Source organism: Muntiacus reevesi, chromosome 8 (assembly GCF_963930625.1).
Source record: "Muntiacus reevesi chromosome 8, mMunRee1.1, whole genome shotgun sequence".
Lineage (NCBI taxonomy): Eukaryota > Metazoa > Chordata > Mammalia > Artiodactyla > Cervidae > Muntiacus > Muntiacus reevesi.
This window is the reverse complement of record NC_089256.1, coordinates 10,801,009-10,820,138: the sequence shown is the minus strand read 5'-3', so window position 1 is coordinate 10,820,138 and position 19,130 is coordinate 10,801,009. Positions and strand designations below refer to the sequence as shown.

Genomic DNA, 19,130 nt, shown 5'->3' with positions numbered 1-19,130 from the left:
AGACACAGATGTAAAGAACAGACTTTTGGACTCTGTGGGAGAAGGCGAGGGTGGGATGATCTGAGAGAATAGCATTGAAACATGTATATTATCATGTGTGAAACAGATCACCAACCCAGGTTGGATGCAAGAGACAGGTTGCTCAGGGCCGGTGCCTGGGATGCCCCTGAGGGATGGGATGGGGAGGGAGGTGGGAGGGGGGTTCAGGAAGGGGAGCACATGTACACCCATGGCTTCATGTGAAGACTGTATGACAAAACCCACCACAATATTGTAAAGTAATTATCCTCCAATTAAAATAAAAAAAAAAATTGTTTTTAAAACATGGAAATTTCAAAAACTGAGAGCTGAATAATGATGAAAAACGATGTCAAAAATTGTAAGGGAATTTATAACTTTAAATTTATCATAAAATAAGAAAAATTGAAAACTGATTCAACTCTAAAACTCACAGAGTTTGACTAATAAAAGAACAATAGGTTTAGATCAAATAAATAAGAAAGAAGAATGTGATAACTATAAGGATGAAAATGAAGGAAGAAAATTTTTAAATAACAGTAGGGACTTCTTTGGCGGTCCAGTGGTTAAGACTTCATGCTCCTAGTGCAGGAGGCATGGGGTTTGAACCTTGGTTGGGAACTAAGATTCCTCAGGCTGCTCAGTGAAGCCAAAAATATAAAAGGTAAAGAAAATTATTAACTGAAGTTAGTTGTCTGAAAAGATTAAACAACAGGCCAATAGGCACAACTTTGTCAAGCTTGATTATGAAAAAAGATAAACTATAGAATGAAAAAGGCAGAAATAACTATATAGGTATAACAGATTAAAACAATGAAATATTGTAAATAACTGTGTATCAAGACATTTGAAAGCCGGATGAACTAGATACATCTCTAGAAAAATACAAATGTCAAGATTACCACACTAAGAGATCAGTAGACCTTTAACCGTTAAAGACACCAGTTCAGTTCAGTTGCTCAGTCGTGTCCAACTCTTTGCAACCCCATAAACTGCAGCACACCAGGCCTTCCTGTCCATCACCAACTCCCGGAGTCCACCCAAACCCACGTCCATTGTGTCAGTGATGCCATCCACCCATATCATTCTCTGTCGTCCCCTTCTCCTCCTGCCCTCAATCTTTCCCAGCATCAGGGTCTTTTCTAATGAGTCAGCTCTCCGCATGAGGTGGCCAAAGTATTGGAGTTTTAGCTTCAGCATCAGGCCCTCCAATGAATATTCATGACTGATTTCCTTTAGGATGGACTGGTTTGATCTCCTTGCAGTCCAAGGGGACTTAAGCTGTAGGTATCACTTTGAATCATTAGTGTATAAAACCTAAGTGAGATATCAGGCTAGCTAAATATTTTAAGTAGGATTTATCCCAGGAAAGAGCGATGGTTCTGGTTTAGAAAGAAACATCAGTTAAGTTGATCACATTAACGGATGAAAGGGAAAAAATAACTTGGTACGAGAAAGTATTGAATATAGTTCAATACCCATTTATAATGAGAGCTCTTGGAAGTTTAGAAATTGAAAAGAATTTCCTCAGTTTGATAGAGGCTGTCTTCCCAAATTTATAGCAAAAATCATGCTTAATGGAGAAACTTCCTTTTGGGGTCAGGAGCCAGATAGAGCTACTTGCTAGCACCATGAGTGCCTATGTAGTGCCAGAGGACTGACCAAGAGAAACAAGTGTAAGGATAAGGAGTGCGAGAAAAAGAAATTGTTATCACTTGGAGATTACAAATGTGTATAAATTACCTATGAGAATTAACAGAACTGGTAACAAATTTCAAGAAAAGTAGCCCAGAAAATGAAATATCATTTTTAGTAACTGCAAAACCCACAGAGTAATGTAACAAAAAATGTGTAGGACTTCTTTAGAGAAAAGGTTATGATCCTAAATGTGAATACAATCATACAAAATGATTGTGTTTTTCAAAAATGAATTTATATGAATTCATACAAATATGAATAAATAAAGGAAAATATTCTGCTCATGGCTGCAAAATGTCATACTGTTAAAGAGGTCAGTTCTCCCACAAATTAATCTATAAATTTGGAAATATAACCATTAAAATCCAAGGAGGGTATTTTTGGGGAAGGTTGACAAGATGATTCTGAAATTCATACAGAAGCAGAAATACCTACTATTATCTAAAGCAGTTTGAGAAAGAAAAGCAAAAAGAGGGAATCACCCTACTCCAGGTTATATTGTGAAATCACAGAGATTAAAATAGTGTGGTAGTGATGCCAGAACAGGCAAACAGACCGTGGTGTTCAATGCCAAGTCCTGAAACACACCGAGGTGCACATGAGACGCTCACGTGTGAGGGAAGTAACTTCAGTAGTGAGTAGGAAACATGAACTAACCTCCCACTCCTCTCCCTCCCTCTCCTCCTCCCCCGCCCAACCCGCCCCCTCCTTTCCTTCCTCTTCCTGTGCTCCTTCCCCTTATCTTCCTTCTTAGAAAATTGCCTTTAAGTATGTGGATAAATTATATACCTATCTCACCCAGTATAAAAAATAAATTCCAGACATATCGAAGACCTTCCTTTTATGTGAAAACTAAAACACAAAACCAGTAGATAAAAACATAGAATAACTTTGAGAATTTGGAGTCGGGGAAGGTCTGAATGATAATGAGAGAGAGACTCGTTTGTCTGCATGGGACTGACACGCACTGGGTGTGGGAAATTGCTCCATAAAGGTCAGCCTGTCTGCTTCCTTCCCTGGTCCCGAGCTTACTCAGGGGCAGTCACAAAGGAGGTGGCCCAGTCTTGGGTTGTCTCCCGGAGGAGGGTGACAGGGCTAAGATTCAGGCTCAGGGAGGCCCTTCGGTTCCTAAGGCGAAATAGGGTGTCTTCATGGTCTCTTTGTCTGAATCACTGCTTGTGTCAGGGGTTCAGACTCACTCTCTGCGGGCATCTCTTAGGCAGGAGCCTCAAATACCGGCGAGGGTAGTCAGGAGAGACCATGACAACATACTCAGTGAGGGCCCTGGGCCTTCCATGCCGTCCTCCCTTCAGGGTGAGTGTGGGTCTTTCTAATGCAGGTGGTGGGCTGGTCAGTGGTCCCTTACAACCAACCCTGACTGAACTCCAGGGTCATGCCAGGAACTTGTTAAAAATGAATTGGAAGCCCCACCCTGGTGCACCTGATTCATCAGATGGAGGCAGTGCAGTAATCTTTGACTAGATCCCAAGTGTGGGTGAGGTCAGACCCAGCATGCTGGACCACCTTTCCAGCATCCAGCAGATCAGAACTTCTCAGCTTCCAAGGGAGAGATCCACCTGGGCAGGGGTGCAGGGCATTGGAAGGGGTATGCATATAGGGTGTGTGGGGGCGGGATGGGAAGTTAAAGGTGGAAGAAAGGGTATGAAAGGTCCAGCCAGCAGGCCTGGGCAGGAGAGGGGCAGAGGCTCCAGTGACAGCCCCACTGTAACCAAACTCTCCCTTTTGTGGAGCCCCCCCGGCCCCGGCCTGGGTGCTGATCCTGTCCTGGAATAGCCTGTTAATGGCATGCTTCCTTTAGCAGCCTGGGAGCTCCTTGAGGATAGGAGCATTCATTCATTCCACATTCATTCATTCATTCATACATTCATTCATTCCACAAATAGTTATTAAGACATTCATACACCAGAGATAGGCGTTAAGAGGGAGCACAGCTGAGTCAGTCCACCAAGCTTGCCATGCAGCGAGGAGGCAGGCAGAAGACCAAGCAACTTTAATAAGGTGTGTTGAAAGCTGTGATGGAGAAGCAGCAACACCTAATCGGGACACTGAACCCCAACCCGAGAGCTCTGAGAAGGCTGCCCGTAAGAAGGGAGGTCTAAGAGCTGGGTGAATGGAGCAGTCGAAGGGAAGAAAGAGGTCTGATTCAGCCCCATATGCAGGAGTTTTACTTCAGTGCTAGGTAGTGAATGTACCCAGGAGCAATGGAGGAGTCTCCCCCTGCTCTGACCTGGAACCCAGTTTGGTGAACTGGTCGGGCTGACCCTGACTCCTGCCCCACTCCCTGCAAGATTCCTTCTCCATGGTCCCCTTCCGTTCCTGGGCCAGACTGGCTCCCTCTCTGGGAATCAGGTAGTATTGGCAGCACCTGGGAATATTAGACACTTCTCCAAGTTGGTATTGGCCCCAGGCCCGGAGCTGGGGAAGCTGAGCCTGGGAGGTTGGTGTGATGTTCCAGGGGTTTCAGAAGCACTGGGCTCCTCTAACCTCTCAGGCTGTTAACAACCGCTCCGAGGGAATTCCCTGGTGGCCCAGTGGTTAGGACTCCTCGCTTCCCCTTCAGGGGACATGGGTGCCCTCCCTGGTTGGGGAACCAAGATCCTGCAAGCCACTCAGTGCAGCCAAAATTTAAAAATCAGGACAAAAAAATATTGCTCATGAGAGAATGAAGTCTCTCTCCCCTCCTTTGGGAACGGCTCTTCTGGGCAGGTGGACGAGGCCTCGGTCCATGTTTGGATCCTTGGGGGCATCCCTGGGCAGCACAGGGCCTGGCACTTGGCAGGGCTGCACTAGGCATGTGCACTGTATAGTCACACATGCTCAGTCCCTGGACAGCACGCCTTCTGAGCCCCCGGGGTGGGAAGGGCTGGCCCTTTCTCCTCCTCAGGAGGTCTCAGGCCTACCATGAACCTGATCTGGAGTTGACTTCATGCTCCAGACACTTGGGGCAGGGCGACAGTAAAATGACATCACTTCCGTTATATGGATCCATGGCACGCACACACACTTACTCTGTCCATCCCAGAAAGTCTTGGTGGTGGGGATGATGGCGGGGATGGAGTGGGGTTGGGTATTAAGCTCAGTAGACATTCTGAGACTGAGACTTTTGTGGGGAGGAGTTCAGCACCCTCAGAATCATGGCATGCGAAGGTTAGGCCACAGAATTGTCACTTCACAGGGATCTCCCCCCATCTGCCACCAAGGGATGCGGCAGGACTCACCTGGCAGGCCCAGAGCCTGGGTCTGTGAATATAGGCCCTGGCCCAAGGGGCCTCCCTGCTGGGGACAGGGAGCCTTGGGTGGGGCCCAGGAAGGTGAGGGGCACCCCCACTCTGTGGTGCCCTTGTTGGCCTTTCAAATGGGCAACAGTTACCTTTGGTTCAGCACCGTCATAATATATTGTTAAGTGAGAAAATGCAGGCTAAGAAAAAGCACTGTGACCTCAGTTTCTGTGAAAACTAGATACTTGTTTCTAGAAGAGCCTGGAAATCAACCTGGTAATGACAGTTATTACCAGGCAGCATTCTCTGATAAAATATTTTTCCTTTTGTTTAGTTGTATTTTCTAATTTTTCTGCAGAGGCTATGATTACTTGTATCATTAAAATAAGGGGGATGGAATTTGCAAGAAGTCAACTCAGGTGGCACCCTGGTGGAGGCCCAGGTTGGGGTTCTATGCTTCCATCAGGAAGGTGAGAGGGGAGGGTCACTGCAAAACGGCCCTTCCACGTCTCCCACCCAGGAGCTGGTGGCCAGTGTCCGATCAGTGTCAGGTTGTCCAAGGTGGGTGGGCACCATCGGGCTGGTTCCCCTCCTGGAGGGTGGGCACTGGGTCTCTAGGGTGGGTCTCAGCAAAGCTCTTGTGCTTGGGAGTGGGAGCCTGCCTGGTTTTGGGAGGGCGGCAGGTCTCAAGTCTAACTTCCTCTTCGACCTTCTGTTTCCTAGATCCACTTCCCGGACGTAGAACGGGTTGAATGGGCCAACAAGGTAAGGCCGGGGCGGGCCTGGGGGCGAGGGCCTCACTCCAGGCCTTGTCCTCCCCCTGGGCCTGGCGTGGACCCTGGATGGGGCAGGGGTGTGGGGGGAGCGTGTGTGAACAAGGCAGTCCTGCAGTCCTGGTGGAAGCCTTGTCTGGGAGCCAAAGATGGCCCTTAGTCTCTGGGGTGGTGGCCTTCCACTTTTCCCACCCTCAGGGTTCTTCTCCTCACCAGACAATGACTTTCTTTTCTTAAAAAAAGTTTTTTTTAATTGTGAAATTTTTGTCTTTTAATTGCTAAATTAATACATGGCCACAGCAGAAAAGTTAGAAGGTACAGAGGGAAATGCAGGCCTCCAATCCCACCAGACTGAGACCAGCATGCCCTGGAGAGAGGAAGGCTGTGATTAGGGATTTGACAGCAGCTGCCGAGTTTCACCTTGTCCCCAGCCACGATCTGGCAGCACTGGCTATGCAACCAGGGCAGGTCCCCTGATGTCTCAGAGCTGCTTCCCGCCTTTGTGCAATGGGAATAATTATGGTCCCTGCCTCATGGGGTTGTTGTGAGGATTAATGAGGTAATTAAAGTATCACAATGCCTGGCTCATCAAGGCCTCTGAGAGAGATGAGCATTAAGCCCTGAAACTCACCTCCTCCTGTCTCCTCCAATTAGGGTTTGAAAAGAGGGAGCTGCATCTTTAAATTAAAGCGCAAGGGACTTCCCTGGTGGTCCAGTGGTTAAGATTTCGCTTTCCAATGCATGGGGGGCAGGTTTTGATCCCTGGCAGAGAGCTAAGATCCCACATGCCTTGTGGCCAAAATAACAAAATATAAGATAGAAGCAATATTGTAACAAATTCAATAAAAGACAAAATGGTCTTCACACACAGACACAAAACTAAAATAAATAAAGGCCCACATCCCAAAGAGAAAGAGGGAGTAGGCTTGTCCCAAAAAGAACACATGGGCTGCTGCTACCTCACCCCATACCTCCAATGCCATCTGTATCCCTCTCTGATCACCATCTCCTGCCACCGTTCCCCTTTCTCTGCCACCCTCTCTCCCCAGGTCCCACACTTGGTTCCCAGCGCCATGAGTCGTCCTGCTGCAGAATTCAGCTATAGGCAGCCTTTTCTGATTCTTAGAAAAAAAATCAAATCCATAGGAAACAATTTAAATTTATCTTCTGTGGTTTCTTTCTTTTTTTTAATTCTTAAACCTCTGGCACCTGCTGCTTCTTATTTACACCATGGTGTTGGTTTGGGTAGCATACGTTTTAGCACAGCACTAAAGGGCTTCATCATATTAATTCGGTGAATGACTATTTCATGGTGGGCTGCACAATGGCAGCAGATCTTGGGATCTCACTGTAAGCATGAGAACCATGGCCATAGTTATCCAATGTTTAATGAGCAGACAGATGGACAGGTAGGTTGATGGGATGGGGTGGGTAGACAGGCCGATGGGTGCTGCAGTGTAAGGACCACCCCTGGGCAGCTGTGGGTCTGGGACAGGGAGCACAGACCTGAGCACCCAGGGCATCTTCCTGTCCTCACAGATCATCTCCCAGATCTGGCCCTACCTCAGCATGATCATGGAAAACAAGTTCCGGGAGAAACTGGAGCCCAAGATCCGGGAGAAGAGCGTGCACCTGAGGACCTTCGCCTTCACCAAGCTCTACTTTGGACAGAAGGTTGGTGCTGTCTCGGGAGGGGCAGCAGGCTCTCCCCTGCCCCTGCGGGGGTCACGCCTGACTCACGGGGTACCCAGCCCCCACCTGCACGTCCCAGTCTCTTGGCCTCAGGATAAACCCCTCAGTCCCTGGTCCCAGCACCACTGTCTCTGTGGGTTCTAGGGAAGCCTGGTTCAGAGACCCAGGAGAAGTGGGAGGAAATTCCATTCTTTTAAAGCACAATTTTGAAAACACGCCATGTGGTGGAAGCCAACCCGCACAAAAATCTACCAGTCATGCTTGCTAACCTCAGCATTAGCTGGGGAGAGCTCACCTTCATGGAGTGGGATGATCAGTGCTTCACAGCAATAACTAAATCTCTGCTAACCGATTGACACTGGCAGTCTGTGTTACAAATCCATGCTGGTTCTGTGACAGCCCTCAGTGACCAAGGATAAAAGCGTGTGTATTGAACACACCTAACGTCCTGTCCTGACTCTAGGCTGCATTTCCTGGTCCATCCTCCTGCCTCACCCTTCCTGCCCTATAGCTCCTCTCTGATGTCTTATTTCGATCATCAGAAATGCATACCTCAGGCAGAGCCACCATGAAGTCCATCACCCCGTCAATCAGAAGTGCTGGCCTCTGGTCTGCCCCAGAATAAGCAGGGGTCAGAGGGCAGGCTGGCACGCTGAGAGCTGTCTTCCAGCCCCAGGGTGTGTGCTCAGCTAGCCGCCGAATGGGGGCAGGTCAGGCTGGCCTTAACCCCGGGGGTTCTGATTCAGGCTCCGCCTGAACTGGCTCGTCTCAGCGTCTGTTGGTTATTTGTTCCTTCCCTGCTTCACTCATGTATGACTTACTGAGCCCAGCCACATGCTCTGTAGTCAGAGATGCTGTGGCTGTGCCCCTGCCTTCAGGAAGGACCTGTCCTTCTATGGAGGTGGCTGTATAAGCTGGTAGATGATAGATGCTGACCTGGCAGTGTATACATGATGATGGAGGAACGCATGGATTCAGGAGTGGAGTGGCATGGGGGCTGTGGGAGTCAGGGAGGACTTCCCAGAGGGGTCACAGCAGGCGAAGAGTTAAGAAGCCCGCAGACTGCTGTGTTTATAGCAGAGCCTGCCTGGCCAGGCTGCCCATCGGGCGGTGATGCCTGTGGGACCATGTGCTGCTGGAAAGTGGTCCCTTGCTGGCGGCAGAAGCAGGCCTAGTGATCTCAGCGAGGTAGCAGTGAGCAGTCCTGAAGTGAGATATTTCCCTGCCCAGGAATTGAACCTGGGTAGCCTGGATAAAAGCCAGACCATCAGGGGATAGAGGCTTCTTGTTGTTCAGTCGCCAAGATATGACTGACTCTTTGTGACCTCATGGACTGCAGTATACCAGGCTTCCTTGTCCTTTAGTATCTCCTGGAGTTTGCGCAAACTCATGTCCATTGAGTCAGTGATGCTATCCAGCAATCTCATCCTCTGCTTCCACGCCCTTCTCCTCCTGCCTTCAATCTTTCCCAGCATCAGGGTCCTTTCCAGTGAGTCAACTCTTCACATCAGGTGGCCAAAGTATTGGAGTTTCAGCTTCAGAATCAGTCCTTCCAGTGAATATTCAGGAACGATTTCCTTTAGGATGGACTGGCTTGATCTTCTTGCAGTCCAAGGGGACTCTCAAGAGTCTTCTCCAGCACCACAATTTGAGAGCATCATTTTTTCAGCACTCAGCTTTCTTTAGGGTTCAACTCTCACATCTATACACAACTACTGAAAAAACTATAGCTTTGACTAGACCGACCTTTGTTGGCAAAGTAATGTCTCTGCTTTTTAATATGCTGTCTAGGTTTGTCATAGTTTTTCTTCCAAGGAGCATGCATCTTTTAATTTTGTGGCTGCAATCACTGCAGTGGTTTTGGAGCCCAAGAAAATAAAATCTGTCACTATTTCTACTTTTACCCTTTTTATTTGTCATGAAGTGATGGAACTAGATGCCATGATCTTCCGTTTTTGAATCTTGAGTTTTAAACCAGCTTTTTCACTCTCCTCTTTCACCCTCATCAAGAGGCTCTTTAGTTCCTCTTCTCTTTCTTCCATTAGAGTGGTATCATCTGCATATCTGAGGTTGTTGAAATTTCTGATATTGCTCCCTGGCTTTTTACCCCGACTGAAAGCAAAAATGTTTCAAGGAGGCAAAAACTTTAATAACAGATACAAAGTTTATTATCAGAGACACAGAGCTTATTATCATAACATGTGTGAGAGCACACAGAAATAGTTTATGTTAAGACAGAAACAACCCAGAAATACACACCCAGAGAGAAAGGGTGTGGGCGTCATCCGTAGTGAGGAGGAGGAGCGCAGGAAAGAGGTGGTTAAATCATTATATAGGGCAGTCCTTCTGGGTCTTTGTTTACCTTTGGCCAATTATCTGGTTTCTTTCCCCACATCTCACCTGTTCTAGAACCCTCCCAAACGTGCAGGCACAACTTTTTGCTAAGAATGGCTTCCGCTGCGGAGGCCAGTGGGTGCATGTTCACACATTATGGGGTGGCTCCCCTCCCTTTTTAACCCCCAAGGAGCCTTCCTGCGCATGTGCACAGACAGGGAAGTTCTCCTTGACCTCAGGGGTGATCATCTTATCTCTTTACTTCAGAGTCAACTCTTGCCACTAACTGTCCTTGGATTGTCTAGGGGAAACAGCTTCAGTTTTACTCCTCTTGACCAACACCAGCTGTCCTGCCCTGGGTCCCCTCTGCCTCCTACCTTACTAGGAGTGGCTGGTCCTGAAGGGTGATTTTCACCCTCTCATGAGCACCTGGCGGAGGCCCTGCAGCCTGACCAGATGCCCTGGCCCTGCAGGGGAAATGCCTGGTCCTGGCATTCAAAGTCTTTTGTGTCCTGGCTCCTCCCACCCCTCCTAACTCTCCCATCCCTCTCCCCTGCACACCTCTCCACTGGGGTGCATCACAGAGGACTCCGACCTTCCTGCGCTTAGCCAGGCCCAGTGCACCCGGTCCACCTACTCCCTTCATGCCCAAGAGTGTTTCCTGCTTCCTCTGATTCCTATGTCCATGTCCAACCCTTCTCACTGCTGTTATGACCTTGGGCCAATGATTTAACCTCTCTGAGTTCCAGTTTCCTCATCTGTAAGAGGAAAGGACCCATTTCTGAGGGTGGTTGTGAAGCGTGATTAACAGGCCTGGCATCAGGGCCACTGTGCGTGGCCAGGTGAGTGGTGCTCCACATGCAAGTGCCTCACACCTCACCATGAGCCCTGGGCTGGGACCGCCCTGCCTGACAGAGCAGACTGTAAGCAGTGGCTACCCCCCCTCTCTGTGGTGGAGCCTTCAACTGGGCGGCCTGCTCCAGGGGCAGCCTCCACAGATGGGGCTCTTGGGGCTGGTTGGGCTTCACGGGTGCCTGCAGGCCAGCCCCAGCCTGGGAGCAGACTCCAGGCTGGGGCAAGTCAGTGACAGGCCCTTCCTCCCCACCAGGCTTCTGCAGGCTTCTCTGGGTCTTTAACATCCAACCAAGTGCTGTGCCACCTGAAGCTTCTACAATTTGGAGGGCCCTCTTAAAGAAAAGGAATGTTAAACTTAAAATGTAAAACCAAGACAAAAATAAATGTTCAATATGAGAATGTATAAGAAAATAAATTATAACAAGTTACCCTTTTTAAAAAGCTGACATATCACACATACCACAAACTCTGAAAAAAAGTACATAATAATTTTAATGAACCGCTCATCATATTCCTGTAATACTTTCCCCCTACATTGTTGGCTCTGTGTTCTTTGGTAGCCTTTTCGTGTGATAACACGTTTGTAAATATCATTTTGCATGGAGAGAGTAGAAGGATAATAGTTGGTTGATTGAACTGTTTCTCCATTATGAAAATTTTGCTTGTTTGGAGAGGGAGGTATTAGGATGCCACAGATGGGCAGGGTCTACAGGATGGGTTTCTGTTTGTGCTCATCCCTGGAGTGCAGTGGTCACGTGGGTTGTTGTGGTTGAAACCCATGGGCAGGGCTGGCAACCCCTTGCTGCCCCCTACCCCATGCAAGACCCCTGCTGACCAGCTTACTCCCTGCCATCACTACAACCACCCCACCACCCACCCCCGACATCTCTTCCAGTGCCCCAGGGTCAACGGCATCAAGGCGCACACAGACCAGCGCAACCGCAGACAGGTGGTCCTGGACTTGCAGATCTGGTGAGCCCTTGTGCCCCCGGGGGCCTGGTATGGGGGATGGGGGAGCACTGTGGGAACAGCCAGGTTGAAGATGGAGTTGCAGATAAACACTCATGTGGAGTGTGAAAGCCTCTCATGGCACATATGCCCCTTCTTCCAGCCGGGCTGGACCATGGGGTCCTTGCTGGGATGGGGAGGATGGTCCCAGAGGGGCCACTAGGCCTGGCTCCTCTCTCAGACCAGGCACCAGGCATGCTTTGGGTACCAAGGCCCAGGCAGCAGAGCTTTCTGGGTGGCCAGAACCCGTTCACCTGGAGGGTCAGATCAGCTGTCTCACAGAGGATGTAGCAAGAGAGAGAAAGTGTGACAGGAAAATGTGGGGACTTGCAGTGTGGCCCAGGGAGCTCGGAGCACAGGTTGTGAGAGGCCAGGGAGAACTGGGCACTGTGGCACCTCAGAAAAACTAAAGGATGCAAAGACATGTCAGCGACTTGTTTAGTGGATCAGGCAAGGACATCTATTTTGAATGAAGCTGATAATAGACTTGAGTCAGAGAGAATGGAGGTTCAACCCAGGAAGTCTTCCTGGAGGTGGTGGGCGTTGAACTGCGATTAAAGGATCAAGGATCAACTCCCGAGGTTCCACAGTGTTGCCTGTTCCTTTCCAGTGCCACATATATCCTGTCCTTAGCCCAGAGACTGGTGCTGAGAACGCACTGGGAAGACAGGAAGCAACTCTGGGAATATCCATCCCCATGTGTGGCCTGGTCTCAAGTGTGTTAAGATACTGTTGGCAGTTGGGCCCTTATGGCCCCAAGACTGCCACAGGCTGCTGTGTGATTAGCTGGGGCACTGGTCAAGGTCATCCAGCCCAGCCACCCAGCTCTCCAGTCAGCTCAGGGAGCCCCGGGCGCCCCGGGCTCGCCCTCCCCTTCCAGGGGACACAGCACTTCTGTGATGACCAGCTCCTCAGCCTGCACTCTCAAGTACTGGACAGCTGCCGTCTCTCTCTGCCTCTCCTTCAGTCCTTGACTGCCTTCAGGGGCACCCACTGTGGGCTTCCTGTGACCATCGCTTGGCGGGAACGCCAGCTGGACTCAGTCTTCTGAGATCTCACTACTTGCTCACCTCATTACCCCCAGCGACAACCTGTATGAGTGGCTGGAGGGAGGCAACGGCTTCAGGCAGAGACCTGGGCAGAGATGGGGTGGAAGCACAGTAGGGTGTGCACCCCAGACCTCCTCTTTGGCATCCATGGGGTGTCATGGGGTGAGGGGGTACGCAGAATTGCTGCCCTTGAGGGCAGGGGTGGGGATGCGCATGAGACCCTGGGTGTGGCGTCCCTGGGCACTGTGTCTAGGAGTCTGGGCAATGTCTGCACAGAGCTGAGAAAGGCTGAGGCTGTCAAGGAGTCCACATCCAGGTGATGCAGGGCTCAGGCTTGTGCTGGGCTGCTCTGAGCAGGTTTCTTGACCTCTCTGAGTCATGGACCTACCCTTCCCCTCCACTTTCCTCCTCCTTCCCCACTTCCAGCTACATCGGGGACTGTGAGATCAGTGTGGAGCTGCGGAAGATACAGGCTGGTGTGAACGGCATCCAGGTGGGTGGAGGCTGGTTTGACTACCTCCAGGGTTGGGGTCAGGGCATGAGGAGCGGGGTGAGGCTGGAGGAGGCTGCAGGGGGGGCGATGACACCAGGCACAGAGGTTGATACCAATCAAGGGACTCCAGGCCTGAGATCACAGACCAGGAATTGGTGGCTGGGCTTCATTGCCCCGCTGCTCAGGACTGCCCCATCCTGCCACTGTTGGTGGAATACCCCTGCCAGAGAGGCTTCGATGACCCCAGGAAGTGAGAGGCTGTATACGGATACTGAGCGGGTGCTGAGAAACCCAGGTAGATGGAGGAGGCAGAGCTTATGGCAGGAGTGGAGGAGCTGAGCTGGAGAGCATGCCTGGGCCCTGGCTGTGGGCAAGGCTGAAGCCCCCCAGAAAGCACAGCAGTGGAGGGCAGCCGGGACCCTTGGTGGCCAGCAAAGGGGTGACCTCTGCATGCAGGCTCCTCTTCCCTGAGTGTGGTCCCTGCAGTGGTGGCAGGTGGCCCTGACATTTGGGGGTGGCCTGGGGACGAATGAGGCAGCAGCAACCTCGCTCAGTGCAACAGATATGAGGAGAAGGGTGGCTGAGGTCCCTCCTTGACATCTAGCTGCAGGGCACACTGCGGATCATCCTGGAGCCCCTACTGGTGGACAAGCCCTTTGTGGGAGCCGTGACTATGTTCTTCCTTCAAAAGCCGGTGAGTCCCCAGGACGAGGCAGGCCTGCCGCTCCCTGTGAACTGGCGCTCACCCCCGTGGCCCAGGCGCTGGGTTTGACCCCAGGAACAGATGTGCCGAAGCCCACCTAGACCTACCATCTCGTATGCTCCCTGGGAGGCCTGAGGAGCTCCACCCTGCTGTCCCCAAGACCAGGAAGAAGGCCGGCTAGATGAGAAGTGGCCAGCCGAGGTCACACAGCTGCCTAGGGTGGAGCGGAGGCTCTCTGGTGCCAGGCTGGCCTGGCCGTGCGCTTGGGCCGCTCCTGGGGTCCCGGCAGGAAGCAGCCCACCTGACAGCCCTGGTCCTGAGCAGGACGGGACGTGCCTCACCCACCCAGCACCCTGCAGAGGGCGCCCCCACCTCTACAGGCTGAATTCCCCATGGGGGTGGGCATGAGGGTGCTCAGCCTGGGCTCCCGGCTCCTTCCAGCCTGACTGCCCCCTTCTACCCCTGCAGCACCTGCAGATCAACTGGACAGGCCTGACGAACCTGCTGGACGCACCCGGAGTCAAGTAAGGGCCTGTGTGGGCCGCTAGGCAGAGCTGAGCTGGGCCCCAGCCCTGGGCTGTGTGGTCAGTGACAGGAGCTGCCCCACGGCTGAGCCCTCCCTGCTCCCTACACCAGGAGAGGCGTGGGACCTGCCCCTCCAGAGGGTCAGGGTTGGTGTGTTTGGAGTGACACCATGAGCTCAGATGTCCCAGAGGAGGCCGTGTGGGCTGATGAGGGGTGAGCACAGGCTCTGGAAGCAGGCCAGACTCCTGGCCCCCATTAGTCACTGTGCACCTTCGACAAGTTCCTTCACCTCTCTGGGCTCTTTCTCAGTAACTGGGAGCCTAGTTCCTCTGTCTTGAGTTCCCTGGGAGAACACTCAGGTGTGTGTGGTACTGGCACAGTGGGTGTGGACATACACAAGTGTCCTCCTTGTTCTTATTAACTCCTCCCTGACCCACGTGTGTGTGAGAAGCCCACATGGCTCCTGCCCATGGTGACTGCGTCACAGACACCAGTGTTGGGGGGGGGGGGCGGGCCGCTGTCATAGCAGAAGCCAGCAAGGAGGAGCTGGTCTGAGCAGCCTGCCTTCCTGGGGCCCAAGAGGAGCAGAGAAGGGCTCCAGCCCTGGGTGGACACACCTCCCATGAGGGAGGGACAGTGGACTAGCCAGGGTGCCCCCTAGCTGGCTCGCCTGCTGGTAGGACCACTTGTTCACTCACTGGGGCCATCCCCCACTGATTTCTGCCCCCGGGGCACAGAGAATCCAGCCATGCATTCTTCTGTCCAGAAGGTACTTCTTGAGCACCTACTGTGTGCCAGCCCTGTTGTAGGCACAGCCCTGTCTCCTAGTACTGGCGAGATGGAATCAGGCAATAAAGAGAATTTCAAGGTGATGTCAGCGGGTAGAAGCGCTACAGTTGTGAACATGTACCTGGCATTTCCTGGACATGGGGTACTGTTCTCAGCACTTCACATGTGTTTACTCATCCTTGTAACAGGAGGTAGTGATGAGGAAACTGAGATCTCCATTTTAGAGGTGAGGAAACTGAGGTCGAGATCAGTGACTTTCCAAGGTCACACAGCTTGTGGTTGGTGGAGTCGAGATTCTAACCCAGCATCCAGGTCCTTGCTTTTGGTTACCATGATGTGATGCTTCAGAGAGGAACAGAGCAGGATCGGGGTGGGGGACTGTCAAAATGTACACCCTACATCCTCCCCTGATCCCCCATCCAGACAGGTTGGGGTCAGGGCTGCTGTCTGCTGGGATGGACCCACCTGTCCCCAAGCTCTGCTCCTCATTCCAGGTCCAGGGAAGGGCAGAGGGACAGGCAGTCTGGGGGAGGTGCTGCCACCCTCCACAGCTGGTCGTGCCCACTCTCCCCAGTGAGATGACAGACAGCCTGCTGGAGGACCTCATCGCTGCCCACCTGGTGCTACCCAACCGTGTGACTGTGCCCGTGAAGAAGGGACTGGACGTAACCAACCTGCGCTTCCCTCTGCCCTGTGTGAGTACCCACACTGGCTGCAGGGCACTGGGCCCAGAGCTGATGGACAGACGGGCCAGGCAGAGGGGTATATCCTCAGATGGTAATGCTTATTTCTGCCCTGTGAGGGCCTGGCATCCCATTTTATGGGGCCAAGACTGAGTCTCAGAAGGTTGAATGACTTGCCCAAAGCTACCTGTCTTGGAAGGGAAAAGCCCAGGGAGCATTTCTTCCTGGACCTTGGTCCCCCGCAGGGCTTGTGCTGGGGTCTGTGGGCAGCCTCATTCACACCCAGAAAACTCCAGAGCCTGCCACCTTCCCTTCAGGGACAGGAGGCTCCCACTCCATCATTTAGTGATACAAAGGACCGTCGCATCTGCTGGGAAGGAGCCAGGACATAGGGCTTCCCTTGGGTGCCCACCGCCCTTGCCCCTGCCCATCCTGGGCCCAGCTCAGGAGGCCCCCAGGGACAGCCACGCGGCCTCCTTGCAGAAGGTGCCCTGGCAGTGGGGCAGGGAGTCAGGGCCTCAGGGGAAGGGGAAGTGCCTGTTTCTACCATCAGTGCCAGGTGGGAAGCATCAGCCCCTTCAGGTCATGCAGGGGTACATGTGGTCCTTACCCCACCCTGCAGGTTTAGCAGCCTCAGCATAACAACTCAGCACCGTCGCCTACATCAAAACTACTGTAAACATTCTGTCCTCAGGGCACTGGACATGTACATCAAGTTGCTACAATCTAAACTCACTTGGTTCCTCTCTGTGTTTGTGACAACTGGCCGTGAATGTTTCCATTGACTTGTTTCCTTCCCTTTTCTATTTCTAGAGGTGTTTTTTTTTTTTTTTTTTAATCTCAACACCCTTTTACAATCATGTGAAATATCTGCACTCTTCTAAAGTCCAGTATGAAAAACTATTTTCAGGAGCTTGGCTTCTACCACCTAATTCTTGCCTACCCTATAAGTAAAGGTTTATCCTTCTATTACTTTCCATTATTTGTTTTCTATTATGAGCATATCCATGTATATGGTTATGTGTGTGTATCTGACTTCAGGCATAGTCTCCCTTTCTAGGATGGGTGGCAGCAGGCTACAGCTCTCTTCACCTTGCTGTTACCACACACGTGTCATGATGGTCACCCCATGACATTGTGGTACACCGTACTCCACCATATGAATGTACTGTATGTATTCAACCGGTCTCTACTGACAGATAGCTGAATTGTGTCTGGCCTTCTATGATTTCAAACAGTGCTGTCATGAGGAGCCTTGTACATGTCTTTTCATATTTTTGCCAGTAGGTCCTTAGGATAAATTTCTGGAAATGGGATTGCTAAGTTAAAGGGCAAATGCATATGTTTAGTTCAGTTCAGTCGCTCAGTTGTGTCCGACTCTTTGCAACCCCATGAATTGCAGCACGCCTGGCCTCCCTGTCCATCACCAACTCCCAGAGTCCACCCAAACCCATGTCCATTGTGTTGGTGATGCCATCCAACCATCTCAACCTCTGTCATCCCCTTCTCCTCCTGCCCTCAATCTTTCCCAGAATCAGGGTCTTTTCAAATGAGTCAGTTCTCCGTATCAGGTGGCCAAAGTATTGGAGTTTCAGCTTCAACATTAGTCCCTCCAGTGAACTCTCAGGACTGATCTTTAGGATGGACTGGGTGGATCTCCTTGCAGTCCAAGGGACTCTCAAGAGTCTCCTCCAACACCACACTTCAAAAGCATCAATTCTTCAGTGCTTAGCTTTCTTTATATTCCAACTCTCACATCCATACATGACCACTGGAAAAACCATAGCCTTGACTAGCAGGACCTTTGTTGACAAAGTAATGTCTCTGCTTTTTACTATGCTGTCTAGGTTGGTCATAACTTTCCTTCCAAGGAGTAAGTGTCTTTTAATTTTATGGCTGCAGTCACCATCCGCAGTGATTTTGGAGACCAGAAAAATAAAATCAGCCACTGTTTCCACTGTTTCCCCATCTATTTCCCATGAAGTGATGGGACCAGATGCCATGATCTTAGTTTTCTGAATGTTGAGCTTTAAGCCAACTTTTTCACTCTCCTCTTTCACTTTCAAGAGGCTCTTTAGTTCTTCTTCACTTTCTGCCATAAGGGTGGTGTCATCTGCATATCTGAGGCTATTGATATTTCTCCTGGCAATCTTGATTCCAGCTTGTGCTTCATCCAGCCCAGCGTTTCTCATGATGTACTCTGCATATAAGTTAAATAAGCAGGGTGACAATATACAGCCTTGACATACTCCTTTTCCTATTTGGAACCAGTCTGTTGTTCCATGTCCAGTTCTAATTGTTGCTTCCTGACCTGCATACAGGTTTCTCAAGAGGCAGGTCAGGTGGTCTAGTATGCCCATCTCTTTCAGAATTTTCCACAGTTTATTGTGATCCACACAGTCAAAGGCTTTGGCATAGTCAATAAAGCAGAAATAGATGTTTTTGTGGAACTCTCTTGCTTTTTTGATGATCCAGCGGATGTTGGCAATTTGATCTCTGGTTCCTCTGTGTTTTCTAAAACCAGCTTGAACATCTTGAACTTCACAGTTCACATATTGCTGGAGCCTGGCTTGGAGAATTTTGAGCATTACTTTACTAGCGTGTGAGATGAGTGCAATTGTGCAGTAGTTTGAGCATTCTTTGGGATTGCCTTTCTTTGGAATTGGAATGAAAACTGACTTTTTCCAGTCCTGCGGCCACTGCTGAGTTTTCCAAATTTGTTGATATATTGAGTGCAGCACTTTCACAGCATCATCTTTTAGAATTTGAAATAGCGCAACGGGAATTCCATCACCTCCACTAGCTTTGTTCATAGTGATCCTTCCTAAGGCCCACCTGACTTCACATTAAAGGATGTCTGGCTCTAGATGAATGTGAATAATCACACCTTGGTGATTATCTGGGCCATGAAGGTATTTTTTGTACAGTTCTTCTGTGTATTCTTGCCACCTCTTCTTAATATCTCCTGCTTCTGTTAGTTCCACACCATTTCGTCCTTTACTGAACCTATCTTTGCATGAAATGTTCCCTTGGTATCTCTAATTTTCTTGAAGAGATCTCTAGTCTTTCCCATCCTATTGTTTTCCTTTATTTCTTTGCATTGATCACCGAGGAAGGCTTTCTTATCTCTCCTTGCTATTCTTTGGAACTCTGCATTCAAATGGGTATATCTTTCCTTTTCTCCTTTGCCTTTCGCCTCTCTTCTCTTCACAGCTATTTGTAAGGACTCCTCAGACAGCCATTTGGCTTTTTTGCATTTCTTTTTCTTGGG

General features: G+C 50.4%; 1 protein-coding gene across 1 annotated transcript in view; it reads left to right on the top strand.

Moving 5' to 3' along the window:
- Positions 1-19,130, top strand: part of ESYT3 (extended synaptotagmin 3) — a 51,651-nt gene that overhangs the window by 15,228 nt on the left and 17,293 nt on the right. The window contains exons 2-8 of the mRNA XM_065943188.1: positions 5,679-5,720; positions 7,268-7,402; positions 11,505-11,581; positions 13,093-13,159; positions 13,764-13,853; positions 14,331-14,386; positions 15,751-15,871. Coding sequence (XP_065799260.1) covers positions 5,679-5,720; positions 7,268-7,402; positions 11,505-11,581; positions 13,093-13,159; positions 13,764-13,853; positions 14,331-14,386; positions 15,751-15,871 — 588 coding nt within the window. The remainder of the gene's footprint in view (positions 1-5,678; positions 5,721-7,267; positions 7,403-11,504; positions 11,582-13,092; positions 13,160-13,763; positions 13,854-14,330; positions 14,387-15,750; positions 15,872-19,130) is intronic.